At 39.5% G+C, this 26977-nt stretch overlaps 3 protein-coding genes across 9 annotated transcripts; all 3 read right to left on the bottom strand.

Moving 5' to 3' along the window:
- Positions 1 to 5481: 5481 nt before the first annotated feature.
- On the bottom strand, positions 5482 to 7255 carry LOC103708579 (protein SHORT-ROOT-like). Its single transcript, XM_008793578.4, has one exon. The coding sequence runs from the start codon at positions 7000 to 7002 to the stop codon at positions 5773 to 5775; it is 1230 nt and encodes a 409-aa protein (XP_008791800.1). The 5' UTR covers positions 7003 to 7255; the 3' UTR covers positions 5482 to 5772.
- A 5098-nt stretch (positions 7256 to 12353) lies between these two features.
- Positions 12354 to 15906, bottom strand: LOC103708580 (pentatricopeptide repeat-containing protein At5g16860). Of its 2 annotated transcripts, none has more exons than XM_008793579.4 (2): positions 15669 to 15906; positions 12354 to 15108 (listed from the first exon to the last, which is right to left on the bottom strand). In XM_008793579.4, the coding sequence occupies exon 2, from the start codon at positions 15048 to 15050 to the stop codon at positions 12423 to 12425; it is 2628 nt and encodes an 875-aa protein (XP_008791801.1). In that variant the 5' UTR covers positions 15051 to 15108; positions 15669 to 15906; the 3' UTR covers positions 12354 to 12422. The 2 variants fall into 2 exon arrangements, with proteins under 2 accessions (XP_008791801.1, XP_038986773.1); XM_039130845.1 differs by having other exon boundaries at positions 15738 to 15906.
- Positions 15907 to 17421: 1515 nt separating this feature from the next.
- Positions 17422 to 26672, bottom strand: LOC103708581. 6 transcript variants are annotated; one of them, XR_003385977.2, is made up of 11 exons: positions 26248 to 26654; positions 25683 to 25882; positions 25518 to 25578; positions 23840 to 23888; positions 22061 to 22115; positions 21295 to 21382; positions 20509 to 20627; positions 19445 to 19570; positions 18805 to 18891; positions 18521 to 18675; positions 17422 to 17951 (listed from the first exon to the last, which is right to left on the bottom strand). XR_003385977.2 is itself a non-coding variant. In XM_026805228.2 (11 exons), the coding sequence occupies exons 1-11, from the start codon at positions 26465 to 26467 to the stop codon at positions 17892 to 17894; spliced, it is 1197 nt and encodes a 398-aa protein (XP_026661029.1). In that variant the 5' UTR covers positions 26468 to 26672; the 3' UTR covers positions 17422 to 17891. The 6 variants fall into 6 exon arrangements, 4 of the variants coding, with proteins under 4 accessions (XP_026661029.1, XP_008791802.1, XP_026661030.1 ...); XM_026805228.2 differs by having other exon boundaries at positions 18805 to 18898; positions 25683 to 25852; positions 26248 to 26672; XM_008793580.4 differs by having other exon boundaries at positions 18805 to 18898; positions 26248 to 26660.
- Between the last annotated feature and the right edge of the window lie 305 nt (positions 26673 to 26977).

Here is a 26977-nt window from a genome sequence, read left to right as displayed (position 1 = left end):
GTTTCTACCATCTTTTTCTTGAATGCTTAATGTTGTGGTTCAAATTTGGCCCGAGGGTGACCACGCCGGAGGAGTCGAGGGAGCTGCCGGAGTGTTGAGGAAGGGATGAGAGCCCCCTCCCGCGCGGCGGTGTTTCTGCACAAAGCCTCACCGGTACTTCCGGTGAGGGCTCTCCGACGATTAAGTTAGAGTAAAGCTTAGTTGGTCCAGCAAAAAATTCTTTAGGCATTACCTGATGGGGTTATTTATAGTCCCTGTAGAGATGCCCAGGTGGCGGTGGTATGGCCCGCTCTTATCATAAGAGGGGATGGCTTTAAGCTAGATGGCGCGCGGCTAGAGCTTGCTGGTGGCGCGCGGTACAGTTTGTTCTTGGGAACGGTAAGACATTAACAGTCATAGAAGGGTATGGCTGGGGTAGCATGGCACTGTCCTTAACTGTCTTGGGCCAGCAAGTAAAGCATGACGTGGTGGTGTCGCAATGTACGGCTACGTAGGAGGGCGTGGGCACGCACGTAGGTGTGGCCGTTGGCAAGGCCGATCTCGTCAAGAGGTCACGTCATGCATTTGGCGAGGTCGGCTGGATGGGTGCTGAGGCTAGCCTAGCGTCTCGGGTTTTGAGGTATGCTCGGTAGAGCGCCCCGAGCTCAAGGATCGGGGTAGATTATTGGATAAGACGCCCCGAACTCAGTCGGGGCGCATCGGCGAATAGGGAAGGCGCCCCGAGCTTGGTCGGGGCGGGTAGGCGAACGTGAATGGCGCCCCGAGCTTGGTCGGGGCGAGTCGGCGATCGTAGAAGGTGCCCCGAGCTTGGTCGGGGTGGGTTAGCGAGTATTTCTGAGGTCGAAGGAGCTTTCGGTGGAATTCGAGGTCGAGCTGGTTCTGGGCCGGACCGAGGTTCCGTCTGGTCGGTGTTGGTGTCTATTGGGCTGAAATTGGGTGGCCCTTTTGTTGTATGTAGAACGATGTATTTCGCCCCCCATCACTTAATATCCAGAATTCTACTAAACTTTATTACTCTTCCTTTTTTTTTTTTGGCAGTCCCAGTCCTTGAGTGAATTCCCAAAAACTTTGGATGAACAATCTCTAACCCTGGTGATGAGGCGCAAGAAGCAAAGATGAAAAAAACTCAAGTGAACTCACTATGGTCAGGCAGGACATAAAGCAGTTTTAATTAATTGCAAGATATAGTTTCTACCATATATTAGATTCTTGGATGCTTAATATCCAGAATTCTACTAAACTTTACCAATTCTTTTTTTTTCAAGTCCTAGTCCGTGGCGATTTAAGGAGCAAGAAGAAAGGATGAAGAAACTCGAAAACAAAATCAGTAAGGTCAGGCAGAACTCAAATCCTGCCTAGATATATCATGGCTGAAAGAATCCTTTGATAGACATGTCTCTTGGTATGATATAGATGCTTCATTTCCTTGTTTTACTCCAAATGATCAGTTGGTTCTTTGCAATTAAGAAAATTCCGGCCCTCTTCTTTGCTGTAAATTTATTGGCTCTGTATAGCTATTCACACAAGCATTTTTTATTGTACTTTTTTTGATCGTCAGAATTTAAATCTTGAACTGAAGGATGGCTTGCGCATGAACCATCAAGCTCTCTTCATTGCATTTAATTAAGGAAAATATGCTCGAACCAGTGCATGAGTATGTTTAGTCTCACATCAGTTATTCGTTGGACAAATGTTGGGTATTTATACAGGACTAAGAACCTAAAAAATACCTTCTGGCTAGCCATTTTGGGTGAGGTCCTGTATTGTTATAAATAGTATTAGAGCGGATCCGGTCCATAGCCTATATGGACTAGAAGTTACTGCAGCACATATTCATTAAGGCTGATCACGGGCTAATCGTGGTGCTTGTGAATAAATTTGAATGGATTTGGATACTTAGCCGAATGAGAATGTCGGAGTTTAAACGAAGGAAGTGAGGACCTATGCGGGCTTGTGTTTAAACCCATATTGGTTATTTGTTAGAAAAATCTTGAGTACTTATACATAACTAAAAAATCCAAAAAATATCTTTTGGCTAGCCATTTTGAGTGAGATCTTGGGTTATTTCAAAATGTCATCAAGCCACTAGGTTGGTGAACATCATTGGTGTGTCAAAGGCAATTTTTGCAGCACCTTTATTGCATTCTGTGACTAAAAAGGTGGATAAATGCTGTTTATGTTCTCAGGGTCTGCAATTGTACAACAGGCACATGTGGGCTAAAATTTTTATTATTTGGTTTGTACAATATTTGACTCCACAATGCCACTTGTGAGTTGCTTCCCAATTCTAGTGATGAGTGGAATGTTTGTTCCACATTTAAAATGTCTCATTGTATAACTATCTGTAAATTAATGCACTTTTCAGAAGAAAAAGAACAATGTCTGGATGGCTGCAGCAGCGAAGTCATATCGTATTGACCAATATGATTAGTTTTTAATTAGTTTTTAATGAAAGAAAGCATCAATGAATGTGCTAGGTTGTTTATATCTCTAAATCTCTATTCAAACCTTATATTTAGTATGCAATTGTCGCATGGCCTCCAAGCATGATTCATAAAGTTCAGTTGACTTTGCATGGTATTTTTGAACATGCATCTTCAACTCGTCCTACAAAACAATCATGGAAAGAGAGAGAACATGATTCAATACTTCCAAGTTTCAAAAATCTCAAGAATCAACCATCGAGTAGGGGTGGCAATCGGGTCGGGTCGGATCCGATATGGGTCTGACCAAAATTCGTCAATTCGAACCTGACTTGTTTATTAAATAGGTCAAAATTTTATATCTGAATCTGACCTAACCTGACCCCATATGACCCATTTATTAAATAGTCAAGTTAGGTTAAACAGATTTTTAACGAATTAAATAGATTTAAATAGGTTAAACAAATTAAATAGGTTGGGTTAAATAGGTCAGAAATAGGTTAAGCAGGTTTTAAATATGTTAAAAAGATTTTAAATAGGTTAAACAAGTTTTAAATAGGTTAAATGAGTCGGGTTAAAATGGGTCAAAAACTGGTTAAACGGGTCAAAGGTCAAACCTGAACCTAACTCATTTAATAAACAAATCTAGATATGTTGATCTGATCTGAACTCGTTTTTGTCAAATCCAAATCTAATTAAAAAAGATCGTTCGCATGTCAAGTTGATGGGTCGGATTATAAATTACCACCCCTACTATCAAGTCCTGCATGCATGAGTTGGGAAAATGAACATTGGAATTTTCATATATGATGCTCAGCAAGTTTAGAAGTATGGGTGGCAATGGGTTAAGCTGGATTTAGCTCAGATGGGCATCTCAATCGAATCTGACTAGTTTATTACATAGGTTAGATATCCAAAAATAAACCCAATCATTTTATTAAACAAATAACCTGATTTAATAAATACATTCAATCAGGTTGGGTTTGTGATAACAAGTTAAACATACGGTAGATTGGTTAAATGCGAACTCAAAGTTCTACAGGTTAAGTTGGTTTTAATATGCGAGGTTGGAGTTGTGTTGGGTAGACCTAATTATTAACCGGGTCAAAATATATTAGATAGGTGAGGACTTCAAACCTATGATCAATAAAATAAAAAGTTAAGTCAGGTTAACCTATCAGCGGCCTAGACTCGTTTATGCTAAATATTTAACCATCTTATAACTTAGGCCAGTTGGAAGTCAGGTTAGTAGTTAGGTTATTAATCGCCACGACTACTTTAAATTGGAAATCATCTATATATGTATCCTTTGGCCATTCTTATTTAAATATTTAAAAATAAAATCTACATACTCCTACAAACCCTAGTTGGACCCATGGCTAGGATCTTTGGCCAAGTCAATCTCCGCATGAATTTAATAACCATAACCTAACCTTTACCTGGTTACTCATGTATTGCCTGCAATCTAGAATCTAGATAATAGATTCCTTTCTTGTTCTTGTCAATTATATTATTTGTGTTAGTTTTTATTATTAAATTTTGCTTAAAATCTGATTTATATTTGGATATTATCTAATTTATATTCATATTCATATAAGAAAAGAAATAGATATAACTAATATCCAACTTGCCTCCCTATTTATTCAAAACAGATAAGAATAAGCTTAATATCTGAGTGATATATATCTTATCTAGGTATTAATTTTAGTATTTATTTAATATCCAGATCTATCTTAGTATAGGTATAGATATTGTACCATTCAATCTATATTCGAAGGTTTGAGTTGTATCGTTCGCACGAAAGAATGATTGATCTTTTTTTGCCATGTCAAACACCGGATCCACCTCACATAGATCTGAGAGGATCATAACTTTTTTTTTTGCACAATCCAACAGCTGTCCCCCCACTAACGGATGGCTTTCTACCTGCATCGAACACTTTTCAGCGGAGAGAGAGCCCAATGGGGGTTGCTACCCGGATGAGGTTATCCTCACCCCCCCTCTTCCCTTTTGTCAAAGCCAAAAAAAAAAGGAAAAAAAAAGAGAAAAAATTGGAATAATACTGTAAGTATGGGCTATTAATATCTCTAATAAGAGACATATGAGCCAACAAATATGAAACATGGATTTCAGACCATTTGGCACTGACCCTAAACAAGCAAAAATCTAGAATTATTTGGAGACTTGGATCTCGAATCGCTTGGCCCACTCCTCCTCCCCTGGATCTCGAATAGATTGGACCCATGAAAACAATTCCATACTCGAAAGATGCCGTCACTTGAGACTAGACAAGCCTTCTAGTTTGTTGCCTTCCTTTTTCCATGGTGGATGGGAGATGCATGCTTCCTTCAATGTGGACTGGTATCCTGATGGGTGCTAACCACAGTGAGCAGAAAGCAGCACTAGCTGGCACACAGAATGTGCCGTACCTTCACCAACCCACCATGGAAGGCTCTCAGCAAGCTTGGCCCCAGAGCCCGAGGTTAGTTGCATAGAAGAGCATGTACCCATGGCCTACTTTAATCCCATCATATCTAACCTCCAAGTAGTTGTTTTCCACTACAATGTGGGCCAACAGAAGCCCACCTCCATGTCAGGGGGAGCAAGAGCCATCCTTTTTGCTTGCCCAAAAAGTCGCCATGGGAATCGAGTGGACACTACTTGTTGCCCATTACCTAGTGTCAGCTTAGTGGGACTCATTATTCATATGGATTATTCAACTGGAACCATTCTTTTGTCCAGTAGCACATTGGCATGGTGCAGATAAAGAGAGTATGCACTCACCATAAATTCATGTAGATTAATAAAGGAGCTGAATTTTTGTGATCCTAGGGATCACATGAGCCTATGCACTGGGGATGAAGCTTTTAACATTTATGCCCATCATTCTCATCTAAGAGTTTAAGAGGCTTCCAAAATCTCTCTGTCAAGATCCTTAGGCAAGGTTGGTTCATGAAGTCAAAGCCTCGCTAGATATGGAGCTAGCTAGATTCTTCATATCTCAGTTGCAATGTAGATAACATGACTGGCGAAGATCTATGAAGAGGGTGGACGTGCGTCAGCCTAATTAATCTTTCATTACCAAAAATAAAAACAGCAGCACTTTTTCGCATGCACACTAACCAATCTTGAATTGCAAAATTGGGAGAGGATCCCAAAAAGCTACAAGAGAAACCATCAATGCAGGCACAGAAACATGATATCCCACACTCGAGAACAAAAAAAGGAGGAGGATATAAACAATGAGGGTGCTGGGGAGGAAACAAAGAACTTGATAGCCATGGTTTTTAATTTTTGAGATGAGATTGGATCGATTGGTTTGGGAAATTAATGAGATGCTAACCTCATTCTAGGGTTTCCAAGCTGATGCCCACACTACTGGTTCATCCTTCCATGTCAGGTAGAGGCCTGAGTCGTCACCTTGTGCAGGCAAGAGCGACCACCCTGACCGATACCTCTTCAGCAACGCCCTAACGTCATCGACGACGTCGTCGCTGAAGTTCATGGGCGAGAAGGCTTGCATCAGCCTTGCAAACCACTGGCTCCCCTTCTCCCTCCTCTCGCAGTCTCCAACACCATCGCCATCGCAAGCGAGGACGCTAAGAATACTCCTCGAGCACTCCCTCTCCAACGATAACCTCTCATTGCTCGTGGGAGCAAAGCTTTCCTCCAGCATCTCGAAGAAAACGCCGTAAAACCTCAAGCACTCCTCGAAGCATCTGACGTACTCGCTCCCGGTGCTTGTGAAGTCGGCCTCCTCCTCCACCACGGTGACCACCCTCGGGCGGAGGCTGCAAAGCAGGCGCATGAAGTCGCCCCTCTCTTCCACGGCGACCCGTCGCAAGGCCCCGACGCAGTTCACGGCGACTGCTTCGTCTTCTCGCAGCCCCAGGTCCTCCTCCTTGAGCTCCCCTAGCTGCGACGCCACCCTCACCACATGGAACTCAAATGGAACACCCATCAACCTCGCAAACTTCTCCATCCTCTGCCCAATCTCCTTCATGACCGATCCTCCTCCCATGCCGACCGTCGCCACCACCGTCAGCCTTAAATGCGGCGTCTCGTCGCTTCGGGTTGCCAAGGCTTCCAGCAGAGTTGGCCACTGGGTGCAGTATGTGTTGCTGATGTCGATAATATGAAGCTTGGCCTCCCCTTCCAAGGCTTCCAAGATCGCACCATTGGATGCGACATGACCAAAGGTGGTCCAAGGACTCACCTCCTGGAACTTGAGGATCACCTTCCTCGCAGACTCGAAAGAGTGGCTTTTCTCTGCAACCGATACTAGAGTCTTGTAGCAGCGCTCCCCCGATTCCGTTGCTTTACAGAAGAGAGCTTGCAGGAAATAGGATGCCAGCTTCTGTTCGCAATCTCCATAGGGGGATGCGAGCTCGTTCAGCATCCACAGAAGGTGATGGATCTTGCTGGAGTCCTTCTCCGAGATGGCCTTTGCGCAATCTTGGAGGAGGTTTGCAGCCCATTTCTCGCTTGCACTGGGGTCATCGGGCTCCGATTGACGGCTTGTCGACATGTGGTGGTGGTGGTGTTGGTTTGGAATTTCGCTTGCTTTCTTGACGATCATGAGATTGTTTGTTGGAGGAGGTAAGTTAAGGAGACTTCTGAAGGTGGGGCGTCATGTCCATGTAAAAAGAGTTCATGCGTTCTGTAAGGACACAAGAAAAAGCGAGAGCCAAGGAGAAAGGGAGGACTCCAGTTCAAAACTAGTCTTTATGGAGCAAATCCTATTTTAAACAAATCTATGTCATGTTGGTAATCTAATGCTGTCCATTTGCTTATCAACAGCAATTTGTATAATAATATATCGACAATTGTTATTAAATACTACATCACCATCATCTTCATGACACAACAATTGTCGGTTTATGAATAAATATATTCAGCCGCTCGCAAAGACCTGGAATAGTCCATCTATTATTCCCTTGGAATTTATAGTTATGAATAGCTTGCTCCATGCTATTTGTTTATACGGATTGGTACAGTACAGAGCTTGTTTCTGAAAAAAAAAATTAGGTGAAGGAATTAAGTATTCCACAATCTATATTTTTACAATCAATAGAAAGAAAACACCACAAATACTGTTGTGCTTTCACACTTTGCCCAAGAAAGAATTGTATGGCCTGAAATATAAACAAAAGAAGCAATCTATCTTATGTGCACAGAATATAACTTAACTAAAAGGTTCGATGCTCATTTGAATTTTCTTAGCTGAACTTATAAATGCAAAGAAGCTGTTTAGGTATTGATACAGTAAGAAAATCATTCACTGTTTAGTGCAAAAAAAAAAACACTCATTTAGTTGTGTAAGTGAATTACAGCCCTCACTAATTGGAAGTGGGTGACAAGCTTATAGGCAGTCGTCAAACAAAGTCAAATTTGTGACATCACATCATCACAGATAGAGATATGGAGGAACATATATACAATGATCCTATTTTCTATATGATTTGGCTACTCATCACTATCACGTTTAAGGAACCAACTAATGCATCTTTATGAGCTCCTAAACCCCAGGAAAAGATGTGATCAGTATCATTCTACAGTTAAAGTTGAAGGTAGTTTAATTATTAAGAACATTACATAGATATATATGATTGCTCATCTTTACTCAAACAAAATATCTAGCTCTTGAGCCACCGTAAATTCTTCTATAATAATAATAATAATAATAATCTAAACTTGCAATTTTCCATGTAAACCCAACCCTGAACAGATGAGAGAGACCAGGTCCTCCATACATTCTTATTATCAATTTGTTGATATCTACTCATTTGTCTCTTTTTTAAAACTTGGAATTTAAAAGACTAAGAGAACCAAACTCCTGGGTATCTTAGCTCTAATTATTCCTTGTTGATGATCATAGAAACGGACAAGACATAACTTCTTTTCCTTCTTCCAATCATTGGAAAATTGTCATCCCAAAGCCCCACCTTGCATTGAAAAAATAGTTGCGTGCCATATTGAGATTCCATCTCTATGGTCTATAGAATTGCAAAACATTTTTACAAGTGCTTCCAAACCTATGGAGAACCAGAGTGTGACCACCAAGCTCTCCCTACGCGGCAGAACCCATGCAACAACTCCCAACAAAAGGTGGGAAAGATTTTAAAACTTCTTTTGGTGATGTCACTTGCTTCCACTTGCACAATACTATAGAAGGATATAGTGGAATAAGATGGCAAAAACTTGGGTGCATACTAAGTGCTCTTGGGTATTGAGTTTGACATCCTTGTCTATGCTGTGGTTTTAAAAGCTCTTCAGTGTCAAAACTTAGAATACATGCTGAAGGATTAATCTTGTTTTTTACTCTACGAAACCTCTTCATCAAATTGATTAACCTTAGATGTATTAACAGGTGCTACTCTAAAATCTTTTCTATGCGTGTATAAGTCCGGACAAATACAATCACTAGTTTTAGAATTACAGGGCATTTCAGCAGTGCACGGCCAGTACTATCAAAAGATCACAGTGGGGGTTTCACACTAAGGTGATTACTTCCACCCTAGCTTTTTTTATGAGCAATATCCTGACTCCTTTTGGGACTGTAAGCCTGAAAAGGAGCATCATGAATGCACTCCGGATTGGCCATGCCACGACACACACATGCTTCCGCACATGCATGAGGCCACTTGTATCAGACCAAACCAATATATTAGTACATGAAGGATTTTAACAAGAAACTTGCTGGTAAAAAGAGTGGAAAGGCTTGAGCATGAAACTTTTTTCAATATATATACATATATATATATATATATATATATATATATTATTACTATTATTATTGTTTTTATTATTTAAGGATCAGGAGAAGCTAATTTCCATCTGCTACACGTACTCACCCCACCTAGGCAAAAACCTTGGCCCCCAAATAGATCGAGTCGAAGCTCACAAAACTGGTACCGTTAATCGGGAGTTGAAGCAAGGGCTGATACTATCATTTCTCCTAATGGGCAAGAGGTGCTACCACCAGAGCAAAAGCCGCTCGGTGGTGATCATGGAATGATGTACAACATGAAGGTTTGCATATGGCCTGGTCGAGATACCAACTTGACTACTTATTTGTTCTGGTCCTAATCTTTTTTTCTTTTTTTGTGGTCCTAATCTTTTAAAAGATTCTGTTCGAAAAAACGAACCTAGTGACATGCCTGAAAGAAGGTTGAAGTCTAAACCTTTGGATGAAACTAACTGATCAGCAATTCATGTCACTTGAGTTACCCTTCAATGTTTGCGGGCTCACGATTTATGTTCGAATCAAAGTTTGCATATGCCCTGGTCAAGAGACAAACTTGACTAGCTCCTTGCTGTTGTCCTAATGTTTTTAAACTGTTGTTCAGAAATAAAAATTAGTGATGGTCCTGATGTTTTAAAAATGCTGTTCAAAAAGTAAAAACTAGTGACATGCCGGGAAGAAGGTTTAAGTCTAAACCTGTCGGCGAAACTAACTGATCAGCAAATCATCTCACATGAGTTACCCTGCAATGTTTGGTAAGTGGAGTTACGGATAAGATATTTGCCGCCTTCACTGTTTGAGCATCAGAGACAGTGCATCATTTAAATTCAAGCATCAGTCTTCTTGGTCACTCCTTGTAGAAAAAGTATTAAGCTTTTCTTCATGCACTAGCAGCACTACACAATGTGGACCACATGCTCTGCATAGAAAACCTAAAGGATTTCAAATCCAACATATTGAAATCAAAGTTTACGTCTAGTTCAATATGAGTCTTGGTTGCTCCAGATTTGGTTTCTATGAGAGATCTAGGAATACATGCCAACTGAATTATTTCAAGAAATCATATACTTTGGCCTGTATCAGAGAGATCACAAAACATTTAGATATAAGAGGTCATTTCTATGGAAGGAAAATCTGCACCTGAAAACCAAGTCTTTGCTTTTCCTTACAGATAAGTAAACAGCCCTGTAAATTACATCGTTGAAAAATATCCAGGTTCAAACGCAGGTAGGAACATTAGTTCATTATCCTTACAGTTTTGACTCCATGAAAACACTAGTGGGAGATTAAACGAACAGCATCCCCCAGAGAATTACATAGGCACTAAAATCATGATGAGCAAGCTCTACAATTTATTTACTCAAGCCCATACCTTAAGCAACTATATCGAGGCTCTATGAGTTATTTAGTTGCAAGTCATAACTGACGTGACTGCAATAATCTCTGGTATGTCAGGGAGTAGCCATCTTCCTCATTGCACTGCTTTAAAATGTCTTGTTCTTGTTGAAAGTGGAGTGCTAGACCCATGGCTTCCAATACAAAGCAGCACCCAAAAGCAATCAAATGAAGAAATATTGCATTTTCTAAATATAAAACAAATGGGACTATTCACTGGAAAAGGACTGAATGGAAGTAGAATTAATAGTTCCTCCACAATGCACCATAACATCCTGAATAATGTTTTGGGACCTGAACCCATTACCAAAAAATTTCCATGGACCACTGGCATGCTATGTACTACCAGGGGATTGGTGCATGATAGTATTGAAGCACTGAAGGGTTGTGGTACAAAGCACCATTCCCCTTGTGCCATGTGGCATGGCCGGCAGTGCAGGGAAAATTTTTGACAATAGGTTTTAACCTTGTAGCAACTGTCTAACATATAAGATTTTAAAATTTGGGAACTTCCATAAAGAACTCCAAATGTTTGGAATGCAAAGAAACTAGAGATTTGATTTTACATGTTAGTTTCTAAACAACAAAAATTGCATGCATCCAATAACCCTCTATTCATGAAAATGATGGCAAAATTCAAATACTTGAGCTTCCTGCCTTTTATTTTCTTTCATTCTTGTTCTAAATTTCACAAAGAGATAACAGGAAAAGACCTGTCTCCTTGGTTTACAGTCTTCTGACTATCACCAAAATATTAAGCCAAAACCAAAATATAAATTTAGAAACACAGACCAAAAGCCTCATCCCATTTTTAAAGTTTTGGTGCCCATGTAGTGTAGGGAATCAAGGCCTCAGGCTTGGTAATTCTTTGCAAACAATGGGCTTAATTTCACCGTAATAGGATGAAAGAAATGATAACAAACATATGATCTAACTGATTTTAATCAGGAACAACATTCTCTGCTGTTTCACAAATCAGATGTAGGCATTTCATATATAGTAAGAAGACCAAGTTCACAAATTCTAAATTGCATTTACAAGGGAACATGCATATATATGTATGCTGTCATCCACGACAAAGAACCTGACTTAGTTGCGGTATTAGCAGGTACACATAATTTCAACTTGAAAGCAAGAAAAACTATACTGAAGCTTTTTTTCTGTAATTCACTACACCAGGTTGTTACCATCAGGACTCTTAGCAGTTTCACCCGTAAACTTGCATAAAAAGTTAAATTTTGCATGTCCAGTATTCCAGTCATTCCTAATATCAATTACCTGCCTTCACAGAATCTTTTACAGGTGGGTAAAGATATGGTTAACATAGTTCCATAAATAAAGCAATATACAATTCTGACATAAAAGAAAAAAATCACAATATACTGTTACCATAGTGCAACCTGCCTTCACTATCTTACTCTTAAATTTTTAGTTAACTGCACTCATGAAAGAAAAGCTATCCTGTTTACCATCTTGGAGTAGCATCATATTCTTTTCTAAAAACTAAGTTTCTTGCTGACACGCCAGCATACAGTACAAATGGCAGCCATTTTTCTTTAGACTCCTTATAAGCTTGTCATCCATAAGTAGGTAACAATAACAAAATCATGTAAAGAAAAATTTTAAGGATACATCCGAGCTAAAAGAACATAACTTGTATCAAAATTGGTGCTGCATTATTGCCTGAGATAGTCACATACATCCCATCACTGATGATAAATAAACATTGTTCTGTAGGTCACAAATTGTAAGCAGTATCAATTCATTCAAGAATCAGATATAAATCAATATTAGAAATAAATGGTGTACTGATATTCCATGTCAAAATTTACATTCAACAAAATCTTCTATGTGAGTTATCACCAATAGCCACCACAAGAGCAAGAACCCTTCTTAAAGTGATGGAAGCGGCTGGAATCCCTCACTATGATTTCATGCTCGACAATCATAGAGATGAATGTGAAGGCACTGTGGCAGTCGCCACAGACACGTATATTCTTCGTGATCCGAATGGGCGTCCCAGGAGAGGAGGTTAGGATGCCATAAGCAAGGGCAAGTTTTTCGCTGTGCTCTGAGAGAAGGTAACTTTTTTCCTCGTCATCAACATCATGTAAGGCAAAATGTGTTTGAGGTACATATCCGATGGCTCTGATGCGTTCCATCAAGGTCCCTATAACAGCATATATCTGCTGAGATTGCGGATGAGACCTATCCCCCACGAAAAATGTGGCAGTGCCCCTCTTCCCCTGAATCCAGCTGCAGCCTGGCCTCTTTTTGATCCCCGACTTCTTCATCAGGTGTCTGATCCTGGCCACATCTCCCCAACGCCCAGCATTTGCATAAATGTTGGAGAGTAATGTGTATGATCCATCATTTTCAGACTCCAACTCTAACAATCGTTCTGTAGCATATTCAGCAAGCTCCACATTTGCATGAATTCTGCATGCACCAAGCAAGGCCACCCAAACAACTGCAGTTGGTTTGATTGGCATGCTCTTAATTGTTTCCCAGGCTTCATTTAAACGGCCTGCACGGCCCAACAGATCAACAACACAAGCATAATGTTCTGCACCTGCAACTACCCCATGGTCCCTACCCATGTTGTGAAAGTACTTCAGCCCCTGATCAACCATGCCAGAATGACTGCAAGCATAGAGCACCACAAGAAAGGTAATCCCATCAGGCACAAACCCCACTTTTTGCATCTCCTCAAAGACACAGAGGGCATCATCACCATGGCCATGCATTCCGTATCCAGTCATTAAGGATGTCCAAGAAACAGCATTCTTTCGAGGCATCCTATTGAAGACCCTTTGGGCTGCATCTATGTCACCGCATTTTGAGTACATGTCAACAAGGCAGTTGGCTACAAACAGCATTGCTGGCTCATACCGATTGCGGATCACATATGCATGGATCTGTTTACCAAAACGCAGTGCACCCAAACGAGCACAAGCCATCAGAACACAAGATATGGTAAAAGCATTAGGTGCAACAGAGCTGGCTTTTAGTATCATCTGAGAGAAGAGTTCCAAGGAAACATTGGAATCTCCATGCTGTGCATAACCACCAATCATGACGGTCCAAGTCACAACGTTCCTCTCTCTCAGAGGTATGCTATCAAATATTGAGCGGGCTGTATTAAAACTCCTGCATTTTGAATACATATCTATTATTGCATTCTGCACCATGAGATCTTCACCTTCACCATCATCATCATTCCACGTCATAAGGCATTTTCTAAGAGCATATGCATGCGTTGCCATCCCCTGAGATAAAGCTCCCACAGAAGCACAGGCAGACAGGAGGGAGATAATGGTGACTGCATTAGGCTCTGATCCTGATAACTGCATTTGACGGAAGACTCCGAGGGCCTCATGGCCATGTCCCCTCTGAGCATATCCCGCAATCACAGCACTCCATGCAATAACATTCAATGGTATATTCTCTTCACGCATCTTTTCGAAAAGCTCAAGGGCATTGCCAAAGTTGCCATTTTGTGAATACCCGGTGACCATCACGTTCCAAGACACCACATCTTTGACCTCCATCCCATTAAAAACCCTACAGGCATCCTCCATCATCCCACACTTTGCATACGCATCAATGATGGTGTTGCCCACGAAGATATCCCAGAAGAGACCATTTCTTAAGGCATAACCATGAATTTCTTTGGCCTGGGGCAATGCCCTGAGAGAGGCACAAGCAGGAAGGATGTTGACAAGGCTTATGATGTCCGACCTCTGCTGGATAGCCTTGTTGTTGCCTTTCTTTGCCATCTGGGCAAACAGCTCCAAGGCAAGCCGAGGGTTGCCACTCTTCACATGAGCTGCTACCATTGAATTCCATGAGATCACATCATCTATCCCCTTATAAATAATTTCATCAAACACACGGCCAGCTTCCTCTGGAGAACCACAGCTCGCGTACATGGTCACCAAGGCATTGCACACAAAAATATATGACTCAAAGCCATTTCTGCATACAACAGCATGCAGCACAGTTCCCCGTCGGTAGGAAGGTAGCTTGCCACATGCCTTGAGGACAAAAGGGAAGGTGTAATGGTTAGGCCTGGTTCCAACACGTTGCATGCAACGGCAAAGGAAGAGAGCATGGTCAAGGTGGCCTTCGTTGACACCTAGTCTGATAAGTGCATTCCACCAGAAGACAGGTGAGGGGGATAGACGCTCCAATACAGAGAGGGCATCTGCAGGGGAACTGGCATCAAGGTATGAGGCTACAATGCCAGTTCCTAATGCTGTTGCTGATGATGATGCAGCAGAGGAGGAAACAGGTGTGGAAAGAAGACCATGGGTGAGAATCTGTTGGTGGATTTGTCGGGCAGCTGCCAAAGACTTGCATTCCTTCAAGAAAGAAACAAATGAAGGCAATGCCAAGCCTGGAGAAGGGAGTGAAGGAGGGGTTGCAGTGGAGAAGAGCCGTGTTCTGCTCCTAGGCGTTGCCTTCAGCAGCAGGTTGAGGAGCATAACGACGAAAGCATCTCATTCTGCCACCATGACCACTCAAACAGCAGGCATTACCTCACTGCGCAATGACAAAGGAAGGTTACAAATTGATCAGGTAAACAACCACAAGGAGAAGGAAACCGCCACTCATGCTCCTATAACAGATAATTTTACTACTATAACAAGGATTTTGCTATGTACTGGAATCAATTAGACCACAAGGATAATCAAACCACCAAAATGAAACTAAAGCTGGCAGTTGGCACTTCTTTTTGCATGCCTTATATCGCATCTCCAATAGAGAAACAGGTTTTCTTATTATTATTTTTTTTAAAAAAAAACACTAGATAAGCAACAACAGAAACAGGAAAACACCAGCTTTACTTACAATACAAAATATGCCCAGTTATTAAATTGGAGCACCGAATGGATAATTATAAGTTATCACGGAGCTAAAACTTGAACATCAAGCATACCCTTATTAGTGATGAAAACGCCAATTTTGAGGATTGAAACACTCAAGAACATAGCATAGCATGATTGCCATTGCCGTTCTAATTCGAAAAGCGCCGATTTTTCAATCAGAAACCCAAAAAAGGGGGAAAAATCCGAGGTAAGCTTAATGCAAACAAATTTTACCTTTCGAAGAGAAATTTTCGAGGGGTAACAAGGATGAAGAATCTAGCGGTTGATTGGTAGCAGACATACCGCCGGATGGTTGTTGGATCTCTGTCGTATTCTGCTCGGTTCTACTGGTTGCTAAAACCCTAGCTCTAAAACCCCGGGCTCATCGTGTTCCCACGCGCTCGTCCAACGGATATATCCGTCATGGTTCGGGCTGGAGCGCCGGTCTGGGGTTCCGGCTCGTGTTCGGTCCGGTGAGGGCTGGATCGCCGATTTGGGACTGGACTTAACCTGATGATTTTTTTAATTATTTTTTTTGCTGCAGCGGACGGCTTGCACAACCTTTCATATGGATGTATTTAGAAAAGTCAAAAAATAATACATCACGAAGTGCACTAGACAACTCACTTTCTCTAACTCACAGAATTTTTTTGGAATGATCGGCCACATACGAGTCTACCTAATACACAGCCTCATTAGCCACTCTATAAACATGCCCAGCCTGGAACTCAATTTCGTCTCTTACCATGTTTCGAATATTCCGGAGTAAAAGATGGTGCCTAGCTGTGCCACCAGTGCCTTTGGATTCAGCCGATCACCGTGGCCGAATCACCCTCTAGCAGGATTGCTCCAGCCAGCAAAACACGTCGTTAGGTTGAGCTTCTTCAGCCCCATTCTTAGTTAACCCAAACCCTTGACTATTTATAAATTCCAAATTAAATCAGATATTTATACCTTAGCAGAGAATTAAAAAAATGGGTCATATATTGTAATCTATTAGTATCATGCACTAATGTGCGTTACTTTTTTTTGGCCAGATAAATATCCTCCCGAGAGATCTCACTAGTAATTGCTGCATGCCAATTGTTCATTGTTTTCCACTAATGTCAATAGCCAATACAGATATTCTATAAAAAGATTCTAAATAATGTTAAACAACCTGAGAACAACCATTTAGGGATATTACATCCAATAAAGTACATGCCCGAATCCTATAAAAAAAATGTGTCAAATTTCTACTACCTCATCCTAAAACATAGAGTAACACATCTATCTAAAAAATATTGAAAGAAAGAAAGAAAAGTTGTGGAGAGCTCACTAATTTTAGACTCAATGGCATAAGGAATTGGTGTGATTTGCAAGAGGCTGGTTGGTGGCACCCAATTGGAGTAGTGCCACACTAGATTGCTCCTACCATCAACCCAAAAAAAGAGCAGAACTCAACCAAAAAGGAGCATGATCCATAAATTTCTTGAGGTTGGGGGAGGAGAGGGGCTGGAAGTTGTGATATAAAATAGGTGTGGGGTTGGAGGGTCAAAAGGAAAAGGAAGGAGTATGGGGAGGAGGGGCTGGAGGCTGTGGTATAAGATAGGTGTGGGGTTGGAGCTCCTACTCTCACCTCAAAAGAAACAAAAAAAAGAAAATCCAGAATCTTCTAGAAAATAATCACATGAGCAAAAATACATGAGTCGCACCGCATTAGAGGATAGATTTAGCTGCAAAAGCTTGTACTTGAAAGTCATATTGCACTCAGCGTATGTAAATCCAATGCTGAAATATGTTGGACTTGGGCAATTGCTTGCAATTACTACATATTTACTAATACCATCGCATAAAAAATGAGTATATTTACCAAACCTTTGAGAAATTTAACATATATAAATCATCATGAACAGAATGTCAAATTGTCAGACATTTGTACTGAACAGTAACTTTTGAGGAAATGATATTGTAGAGTTGCCAAAGTTTTAACTCAGAATGAAAAAGATTGTATTGGAACATGGCACTGGCTAACTGAGTTCATTGCTTTGATAAGGTCATTAATACATAATATATAACTTTAATACCAGTGAATGACTAAAAGATCTCCACATATATCTTCATATGCTTAAATATGCATCTAAAGACAAGAAAAAAAAAAAGAAACAATTATTGCACACTTGTTGGAATCTTAAGACAATTCATTCTACATGAAGAACAGCCTATGTGGCACTTTCTCTGCTCATCATGACTTGACAGGGCCATATCCAGTGCTTAAGGGGTAAGAGCAAGTAGTCCACCCACATATATCCTATCAGTGCTATTTGCTTTTACTTTCAGTTTGAGAAAAGCAAATCCAGTTAAACAGTAATATCCCACACGCTCCCAAAGTACTCAAGGAAGTGAGGAACTGTCATCTACAGCAGATTTTGCCCCCAATTGAAAGCCGATGAGCAACCATCAGGGAGAGAAGAGTCTTTAACATTTCCATCCCTTTGCAAAGCCTTCTTCTGTGTATGGCTCCAAAAAACCGATAAACTGAAAACATGGGAGGACAAATAAAAATACAGCAAGAATGACTTCAAGATCTCTTAAAATTTTAAGCAGCATATAGTCAGAATGAACAACATTGTAGATCTCTTAAAATTTTAAGCAGCAACTGCTCAGTACACAAATCTTTGCTACTATAACACAACCAACTTGACTAGAGAGGCATTTTCCCTTTGTTGTTGAAATATTTGATTCCCCTTCCTGATAGTGGCATGGATTCATCAGTATTTATGAAGTCTAGCAGCGAAAGACAAGCAGCACTCAAAAGAGGAGTTCGTGCTGTAAATGAAATACTTATTGTTGATCTTGATATTTTCAGTCACAATTTCCTCAAGTCAGTAAAAAAAAAAAAGAAGTATTAATCAAAATACTTTCTTCTGCTTTTGGTAGTCTTTAAATATAAAAGGAATTAAGGGGACGGGTGTGGAGGGAATAATTTTGCGAGGTTTCTAAAGAGACACTTCACTCATGAGCAATAACAAGAGAGGTACTAGGCAAGGCTCATGAAGGACACAAAGCCAATTTTAATTAGACAAATCTCCTCCTAGTTAAAATACCTTTGAGCCATCTTTAGACCACCGAGCACCATAGCCTTCACTGACCCGTATCTCAAAGACACAATCATAAGGTTTAATCAAGTGGACATTCATCCAACAGCAATTCGTTAACAAGCGATTGATTACTTCTAATGCAAGCGTGTTCTTTTTCGAATCTGAAAAGGCAGCAATTCAACAAATAAATACTGCAGCAAATATAAAGAGTAAAGAAATGAGGCACTCGGACAAATTTAAAAGAATCTATAATATACTAAAACAGAGAATAATCTAGAATTGTTCCTTACCACTTCCATAAAAATCACCCCACCATCCATCACTACTCCTGTTTACATGTTTCGCCAATGCCCTTGCCGCATCAGTTAAGGAACAACCTTTAACCTCCAGCCAAACAAGATAAGAGTACAATCAATGATATGTCTCAACAAGCATTTAATAATCTGGAACTACCACACCTTGACAGAGTAGAGAAGGGACACAAGTTGACAGCCCATGGTGGTGGTTCTCTTACTGCAGACACAAAATTCACCAACCATGCATGACCCCCAATAAGAAAGATGCCTACCTCCTAATAGCGATTTGGTGGCCTATGCTCAATCCATAATTTTATTAGAAAAGTGGTAGGCATCAGTGGCTGCCATCACAATAAGATACCCATATTGCTGTCTATTTCCTCTAGATTGGTCTCCGAAATGATAAAAAGAGCATTCATCATGCACAACAAAGTGTGTTCTCAGTCTAGGATAAGAATTTCTTTGATAGGTTCATGAAAATTTAACATTGTTTACAAAATCAATTTTGCAAGGCATATCTGAGGTCAAAGTGCATTGCAAAATTACTGAATTGTTAATGATACAATTATTGGAACCATCGATTAATAGCAGTTGACAGGTAAATAATCTTCTATTCTGGGAATTCAGATTTTACATTTGGTCGATGAGGATTCATAGAAGATGATATCAAAAATGATCTTGGAGGAGGTAGTGCATCCAGAACTGTTCCAACAGTATGTCTCATACCAAGAAGACTTCCCACACCATCATAACTTAATCCCTGGTAAAATATAGAAACAGAAAAATATGATACAACTCCATTCTTGGAGGAAATGAGATATGCAAGCAAAAAAAGCTGCAAGATAATAAAATTCATCACAAAGATCATGCCATACACAATAACACTAAAGAGAGATGAAGAAAAAGTATAAAAGCTTTGCAGCAATCAAGATTCACCATTTAGGCAATGTAGATTTCTGTATTGCTCCCAGCAGAAGAGCATTTGCTTTACTAAGAAGTATATTAGTAGAACTAATGTCATAATTACAAGATTTGTCAATAGGATGGGGGGGTGCCATGACCCACTGACACCCCTAGCTGAGGAAGCTCCCTTGTAGTTTTAAAGGAAGACTGAAGAATAATACTGTGTTCTTGAGATGAATATGTAAGGTTTAACCTCCACCCTAGTACAGCAGAACCTCAGTTTGAACACTACCAAACAGGACAATAATCAAGTTCCCAATAATACGTATTACAGAAGGGCTTGGATTCCTGAAGGAACTTAGCCAACTGTAAGATTTCCAGAATGTAGAGTTGATGTAAGAATTGGTTGTGTGTGTTGTACCATACAGATGGATTAGCCCATACCACTACTCTCATGACAATGAAGGCATAAATAAATAGACCCATTACCTATGTAAGGATGGACATGGATCTATTTAAGCTCCAATTGACAAGGATTAAAAATTTCAACTAGCGTTATGGTCCTGAAATCTGCCATTTGCCAAAAATAGTTCTACATTTTGTATCTTCCTATTGACAGGACGTATAATAAAAATACTAAGCTATGCAATTTCTTCCAGAAAGGGATAGATGGTAGAGATTCTACTAGTTCTGTTAGAGATAAGGAACTAGTTTCCTATCTTCAAAATAACAACAGATCTGTTACATTAAATTTTAGGGAAATATATTTCATTGGCACAATGGTCCAATACTCACAGAAAGTAGGTTGGCCATAGATATATATGGCTGAGAAGCTACTTTTGAAACAGAAATTGCCAGGACACCTTTAGATTTTTCCTTCTCTTCTGAGTAAAACTTGCGGTAGATTTTCACACCTGAAAAGACCACACTCCATGTTACTGAATTTGCTCAAACAGTGATTCAAATTAATTACTAAAAATGTTCAAGAAATGAATGATTTAAATAACTGTTCAGTCACTTTCTTAGGTGAAAATTTACTAGGTTATGTGAGCACTGTCTGGTACAGTGATACTGATGTAAAAAGCAAGGTAGATGTGCACATATGAATAATTGAGTTGTAAGAACACTGCATCTGAAGCTAAAAATGTTCAAGAAATGAATGATTTAAATAACTGTTCAGTCACTTTCTTAGGTGAAAATTTACTAGGTTATGTGAGCGCTGTCTGGTACAGTGATACTGATGTAAAAAGCAAGGTAGATGTGCACATATGAATAATTGAGTTGTAAGAACACTGCATCTGAAGCTAAGAATGATATCTTGATAAGCAGGAATATAAGCAGAATTAAAACTGTGTTTCAAGTTTCAACATCTAAAATAAAAAACTTTGAAAGCATTTACAAAGTCTGCCCATTTAGGGAACTAGAATAGACCAGACAGTGCAAAAGGCAGTGCCAAATTTATTTGTAGAATCATACAGAACTTATTCCTGTTAGCTCCCTTTAAGAGATTTGTGTGACCCTACATATATATTTTTCAGAGGAATAACCCTTGAACTGGAATTAAAATGATTAGCCTAGTACCTTCTTCAATAGTTTTAACTCCAGGAAGGACTTTAGCAAGAGTCTCTTCTTGCAGCATCTCAGAGAATGAACTATACCATCTAACATCCTGCAAAGCACCACTAGTAGCTATCAACTAAAAAGGTTAATAAAGAACAATTCATTTAATGAAGCTTTTCTATTCTTTTGTGACTGATATGCAGGAAAATCATTTATCTGATTATTAAAGCAGCAAAACACGTAAACAAGATTAATATAACAAATATTTAATATTTGTACTCTTAAATTGCCACATGCTAGTGATATCTGAATTATTTATCGCTCTCACCAAATATCATTGACATAATAGCAACTATATTAAAAAGAAAAAAACGTGTATAAATGAAAAAGAATGATCTTTTTTTTTTTGGGGGGGGGGGGGGGTGTGGAAGTTTTATACGACTAAGACACCAAGCTTCAGATCTTTAACCAACAGTTACTAGTTGTTAGCCTAAGCTAGCGAACCACAAACTACAGATTTTGTTGTCAGCCATATGGCGATTGAATTTATGCAGAAGCAAACTCTATAGGATTAAAGTGGTCAATTTCCTCTTTCCTTCCCCGCTCCTCGTCCTTGCATATTTTTCTTTTTTGACTTAATTATTCATCCACTCGGTGAGTCCTCATTAGAATCACTAACATCGTAATCATTTAGATTAAGATCTTCTGCAAGACAAACTTTTGCAAATGCATAAAAAGGTTTAACAGTAAATTTACAGTTTGGATGCATGAAATAGGATGGCATCACCTGAACTTCAAACAAGAGGCATTTGTTGAAGAGAAGTAAAGAACCTGGTGTGATCCTGGCAACAACACATTAGGGAGAAAAATGCAACTGTATGAAACATTAACTATAATAAAGAAAAGAAATCAAACTGCTTATCGATGAGATAACATGAGAAAGCTCAGTAGTAATAACAGAATTTGATTCTTGTTTTTCCAAGTTTCTCAGCTCAACTCAGAATCCATCTACCTGCACTTGGCTTTAACTCAGCTATTTTGGTTCTCACCATGGCTTAAGGTCCAGAGATGGACATTAGTCTTACACTCAAAGAAGTATAACATATTCCGTGAGTCTATTGAAAGTCATAAGTAAAAAATTAGTTAAGAGTGTTAGACTTGCAGCATTAAGGATTTATTTCAAAAGAAACTAATATGATAGTTATGATGTTATAATAATTTTGAGCCTCAACTGACCCATATACACTTTAGCTAGGTTCAATCTTGTTTGCCGAAAAAATATGCTTCAAGGCTTAGAAGCAGCATACATGTTTAAAATCTGACTAGAGGTTTTACGTCAGAAAATTTGGTCTTGTGAGTGATCCAAGCTAGTTCAACTCATCAACACCCCTGCCTTTGTCACTTTGTCTTTTAATAATTATGTAAGCAGACAAAAAACATCAAGTAGACCTTGAAAATGTATTACTTATCTCTTCTATAATTTGGATGGTTTAATTCTTATACACATATTTCTAAAACGAAATGCCAAATTTAACTAAAGCAAATATAAACTTGATACCATAACTACTACCAAAGGTTTATCATTTTTGGATCAAAAACTTAAGCCCAGATCAACAAGGTGGCGGTTTGATGTTAGATTGAAATCCTGTTGTAAAAAGTATGTTAAACTATAAAACAGATCAAAAATTTGATACCAAAGATAAGCAATGCTCAGTGAATGTGAATTCATAATGCTGACCCCTAATTAGCTGGAGCAAGGTTTCATAATGAGAATTCGTTTTGGAATCAGTGTTATAATTCTTCAAAAAGTCATTCCACAACCAAAGCAACTTTTTCAAAACTATTACCAATTGATGGTTAGCTCAGATCTAAACTTGATATGAAACTATTAATAATAAGCCTGATCACTTTGGGATCAACCACTGCGAAATTAGTCTGATGAAAAAGGTGAAAGGTAATCATAAAAAGCATGTCAAACTATGAAATGGGTTTAAATCCGACATCAAAGGTACAGAATGCTTGGCAAATGAGGAATCCTAAAGCTGATCCCAATTAGTCAGGACAAGCTTTGATGGTTACACTACGGCTTCATCATTTTTAGGATCAACTTTATCAATCCTGAGTCCCTGACAAATCATTCACAATCAAAGCAAGTGTCCTTTTACCTTTTCAACCATCTTAACCATATCTCTCTCTTAAGTTCCCATTGTTTTCTGAAATGTTGACATAAATATGAGATCTCAACAGTGTCAAGAGTGCCTCCTATGACCTTTCTTGTACATGATCACACACTTTAATAATGTTTTCTCTGTTCATGCAATAACCGAGCTTTTTCTATTGTGCCTCCTTTTACAAATCTTGGACAACCTGAAGTGAATTCTTTAACTTATAATCTTGCCACTGAATGGCATGGGTGTTTTGTACAATATAAAATCTTTTGCTGGTTATAATTATGATTGAAATAGGTTACTTGGAGGGTTTAAATTGATCAAACTATATACAAGTGATAAAAAAGGATATAAACTGATTCAAGCAACATAAGAGTGAAGTCAGTTTTTGATCTTACCGATTATAATCACCAGTTGCACACCTCCCTTCAACTGTTTTCAGACCAGCTGAAGATATAGTTTGGTTAGTATAGACTCCGAGAGCAAACCCACTTCAAGTCAAGGTCGTAACAGCATAAAGATTAACTGAACCAAATTGACCAAAGAAAAGAAAAGAGAAGAAAGAAATCACATGCTAATATTAGAATGACCCAAAAGATTAGACATTTAGGAAATAAAATGTTCATAGGTTTAAATGGGAACCAAGAACTGTTCTCTAAGATATCAAGCTAAAATCGGCTACATGAACATGGCAATAGCATGTTTCTAAGGTCCAAGTTACTAGTAAATATGCTGATGCCTACAATGACATTTGGCCCCTTATCAAGTAAACTGTAAGCAAACTCCGACCGCAGTCTGCTACCAAGTACGAAGAAATACATATTATTTCACTGCACATGCATGTGCAAAGGACATCTGGATCCGCACTATTTAGTTGTAAGAAGAGAATGACTAGGCTCATGAATCCATAAGAACAAAACGATAGCTTCCATCATCAATGCCAACTATGCTATTTAGCGGGAAGGGCATGTTACTAATCCCTAACAAGATCCCACTAAGAAAATATCAGGCACTTAAAAAAGAAGACTAGATGCTATTTGTCTCTGAGATCACCCAGCATAATGGGAGTAAGCTCTATGATACGTATAGATTAATTAATTCTACAGCAACATCTCAAACTTTTCATTGATTGCCTAATAGATGGCTTACTTCAAGCTGCCATGAGCTCTACATTAAGGAAAGTAATATACAAGATTAACACAATTAATTTGTTAAACCAACATAAAAAGTACTCTGCAGTGCCAAATGCCTTGCATGGTTAGAATAGTAACTCACTTATTTCTTCGCATCCACCAAATCCCTATTAGCCAGTAAGTTGCCTTCCCTCTTCAGACTCATGTTTCTGTTGATGACAGCTACACATTGGTATTGACCAAATAACTTTTACAGGTAAAGAATTATATTTTCGCTATATAGACGTTTATTATGTTAAAAATAGTATACACATATCATCCATATTTAGCTATTACAACAAATTATAATCAGACTTCTCACATTAGTTTTGTGCCGAAACTTAGATTGCCACCCGTACATGAATGAGTGGGTACTTGGATTCCCTGTTGCACTATACAAGATAGCATGATAGAACATCTGATTAGTCATTTAGATCGAGTTAAATATTCTGACATCAACACATGCAGATAGCAATCAAAATGGTCGCATTTGGTACATGGATTCATTTGATGATATAAAATAATGATCAAGCACTGTTATATCAAGTCCATGTCATCTTATATCCTGACTCCTCAACTGTACCAGAATTCTACCAGGATCTAATGCACTGAGCTGCTATGCTTCAATGGCATAGCATCGCAACTAAATACCACCTAAACAAACTGATATAGTGCCAATTAGCTTTACCTAGCAAAGCATCTGATCATCACCTTTATAATCCAACAGTCATACATATATGAATAATGAAACACTGAAACTTTATATGGTAAAATGACACCAAGAAGCAAAAGTGTTTGAAAGTACATAAAATGCAAGATGCCTTAACCTAATCAGTAAAAGAGCTCCTGCAGTGTCTTTATTGTAACTAACTATGCACCAGCAGTAAGATCATAAAAGGATTACCTCTCAGCTGTGAGAAGAATGGTTCTTGAACATGGAGCTCAAACTCTACAGCTTTAAACATCTGTCAAGTGCAATGCCATAAAATGAGAAAGAGACATTGTAATAACAAGCATGCACAGAAAAGCGCGCGCACACACAAGCGCACGCATATGGAAGTTTGCTTACCTTTAACAATTCGGATCCTTTATCCAAGATCAGCTTACTCCATTCGTTCTCTCTCATCTTCAAGGACTCATCAAGAGGAACAGATACCACAGAGTTGGTTGTTCTCCGGAAAGTTCCAGAATTTATGCATTGCTCTATTGCTCGTGCCAAATGTTTATACAAAGGATATACTGGAACACCTCCACAGACATTCCCAAGATCTTCACATAAAAACAGAAAATTGGCCAAAAAAAAGGGTGTATATTGGCCCGCAAAATTAAAAAGAAAGAAAAAGAAAAGAAAGACAATAAGGAAACGGCAAGCAACATGAAGAATTAAAACTTGTAACATCTTCAACTCGACGGTTTCTTTGAGTCGACTAATTTCTGCCTAGAAATTGCCCCAATCTAAGGTCAGATTACAAGTATCAGCTCCTATCCAGCAAAATAATTCGTATTTGTTACATAAAATTCATCCTATGTTTCCATTTTAACATCTTAAATCATGAAAACGGGAAGACTATCCAAAGAAAATGGGTTGAATGCACGCCACGTGGCAACCGAGAGGGAGGGATCGGCGGATTTACCGTTGAGATGGGGATCCGTGGGGTTGGACTCATCTTGGAGCAGGTGGATGCAGTAGTCCCTGGACAGCAGCACATCACAATCGTCCAGGCCTTCGCCGGCGGCGGCAAGGGTGAAGCGGACGAGCTCCTCCATGCCATCGGCGAGGCGGACCGGCGATACCCCTGGAGATGGAGGCCCCGAGACCTCGGTCGCTACCGCCGGCGACGGCTCCCCGTCCATTTGATGATTAATCCCACCGCCTGATCGAATGGAAGGACTGGTGTTTAAAGGATAAGGCTTCGGTCTCCGGAAAGTAGAACAAAGTTGGAGAGGGCATGCGATGCAAAGGCGACTTTGCGAGTCGTGCCGGACGTTTTTTGCGCTTTTTTTTTTTTTTTCCTTGGTACAACGGCGGTTATACTACTCTCTGGTGCGAGCACAGCCACATAGTTAGACAAAAAGAAGATAGCAGGATGGAGGAGCGGCTACAAAATATATCTAAAAAATTTCTCTCTAATGATGAACAGTGAAGAAGATGATCGGATCTACAATCATATTTGCCTCACGATATACATGAGCAATCTAGAATGAGCCACAATATCTCGCTATCCTCTAGATATCATTTAGTAGTGGGTGGCCATCACCTCACCACTTCTCATCCCGAATCCACTCGACCACCGTCGCTGAGTCCGCTTTCAAAAAGATGTTATCAGTTCCTAGAATATGCCTCACGAAGGTGATGCCCCCAAG

Source organism: Phoenix dactylifera, chromosome 10 (assembly GCF_009389715.1).
Source record: "Phoenix dactylifera cultivar Barhee BC4 chromosome 10, palm_55x_up_171113_PBpolish2nd_filt_p, whole genome shotgun sequence".
Taxonomy (NCBI): Eukaryota; Viridiplantae; Streptophyta; class Magnoliopsida; order Arecales; family Arecaceae; genus Phoenix; species Phoenix dactylifera.
The sequence above is the reverse complement of the archived record's forward strand: the minus strand, read 5'-3'. Positions and strand labels throughout refer to the sequence as shown.

Excerpts from the sequence above, each read along its gene's own strand:
- LOC103708580 (XM_008793579.4), bottom strand. The coding sequence starts at position 15,050 with ATGCTCCTCAACCTGCTGCTGAAGGCAACGCCTAGGAGCAGAACACGG.
- LOC103708581 (XM_008793580.4), bottom strand. The coding sequence starts at position 26,467 with ATGGACGGGGAGCCGTCGCCGGCGGTAGCGACCGAGGTCTCGGGGCCT. Across the intron at positions 22,116-23,839 it reads GCAACTGGTGATTATAATCG|GATCACACCAGGTTCTTTAC; the intron begins GTAAGATCAAAA and ends TGTTGTTGCCAG. Across the intron at positions 18,676-18,804 it reads GGGTGATTTTTATGGAAGTG|ATTCGAAAAAGAACACGCTT; the intron begins GTAAGGAACAAT and ends CTGCCTTTTCAG.
- LOC103708579 (XM_008793578.4), bottom strand. The coding sequence starts at position 7,002 with ATGATCGTCAAGAAAGCAAGCGAAATTCCAAACCAACACCACCACCAC.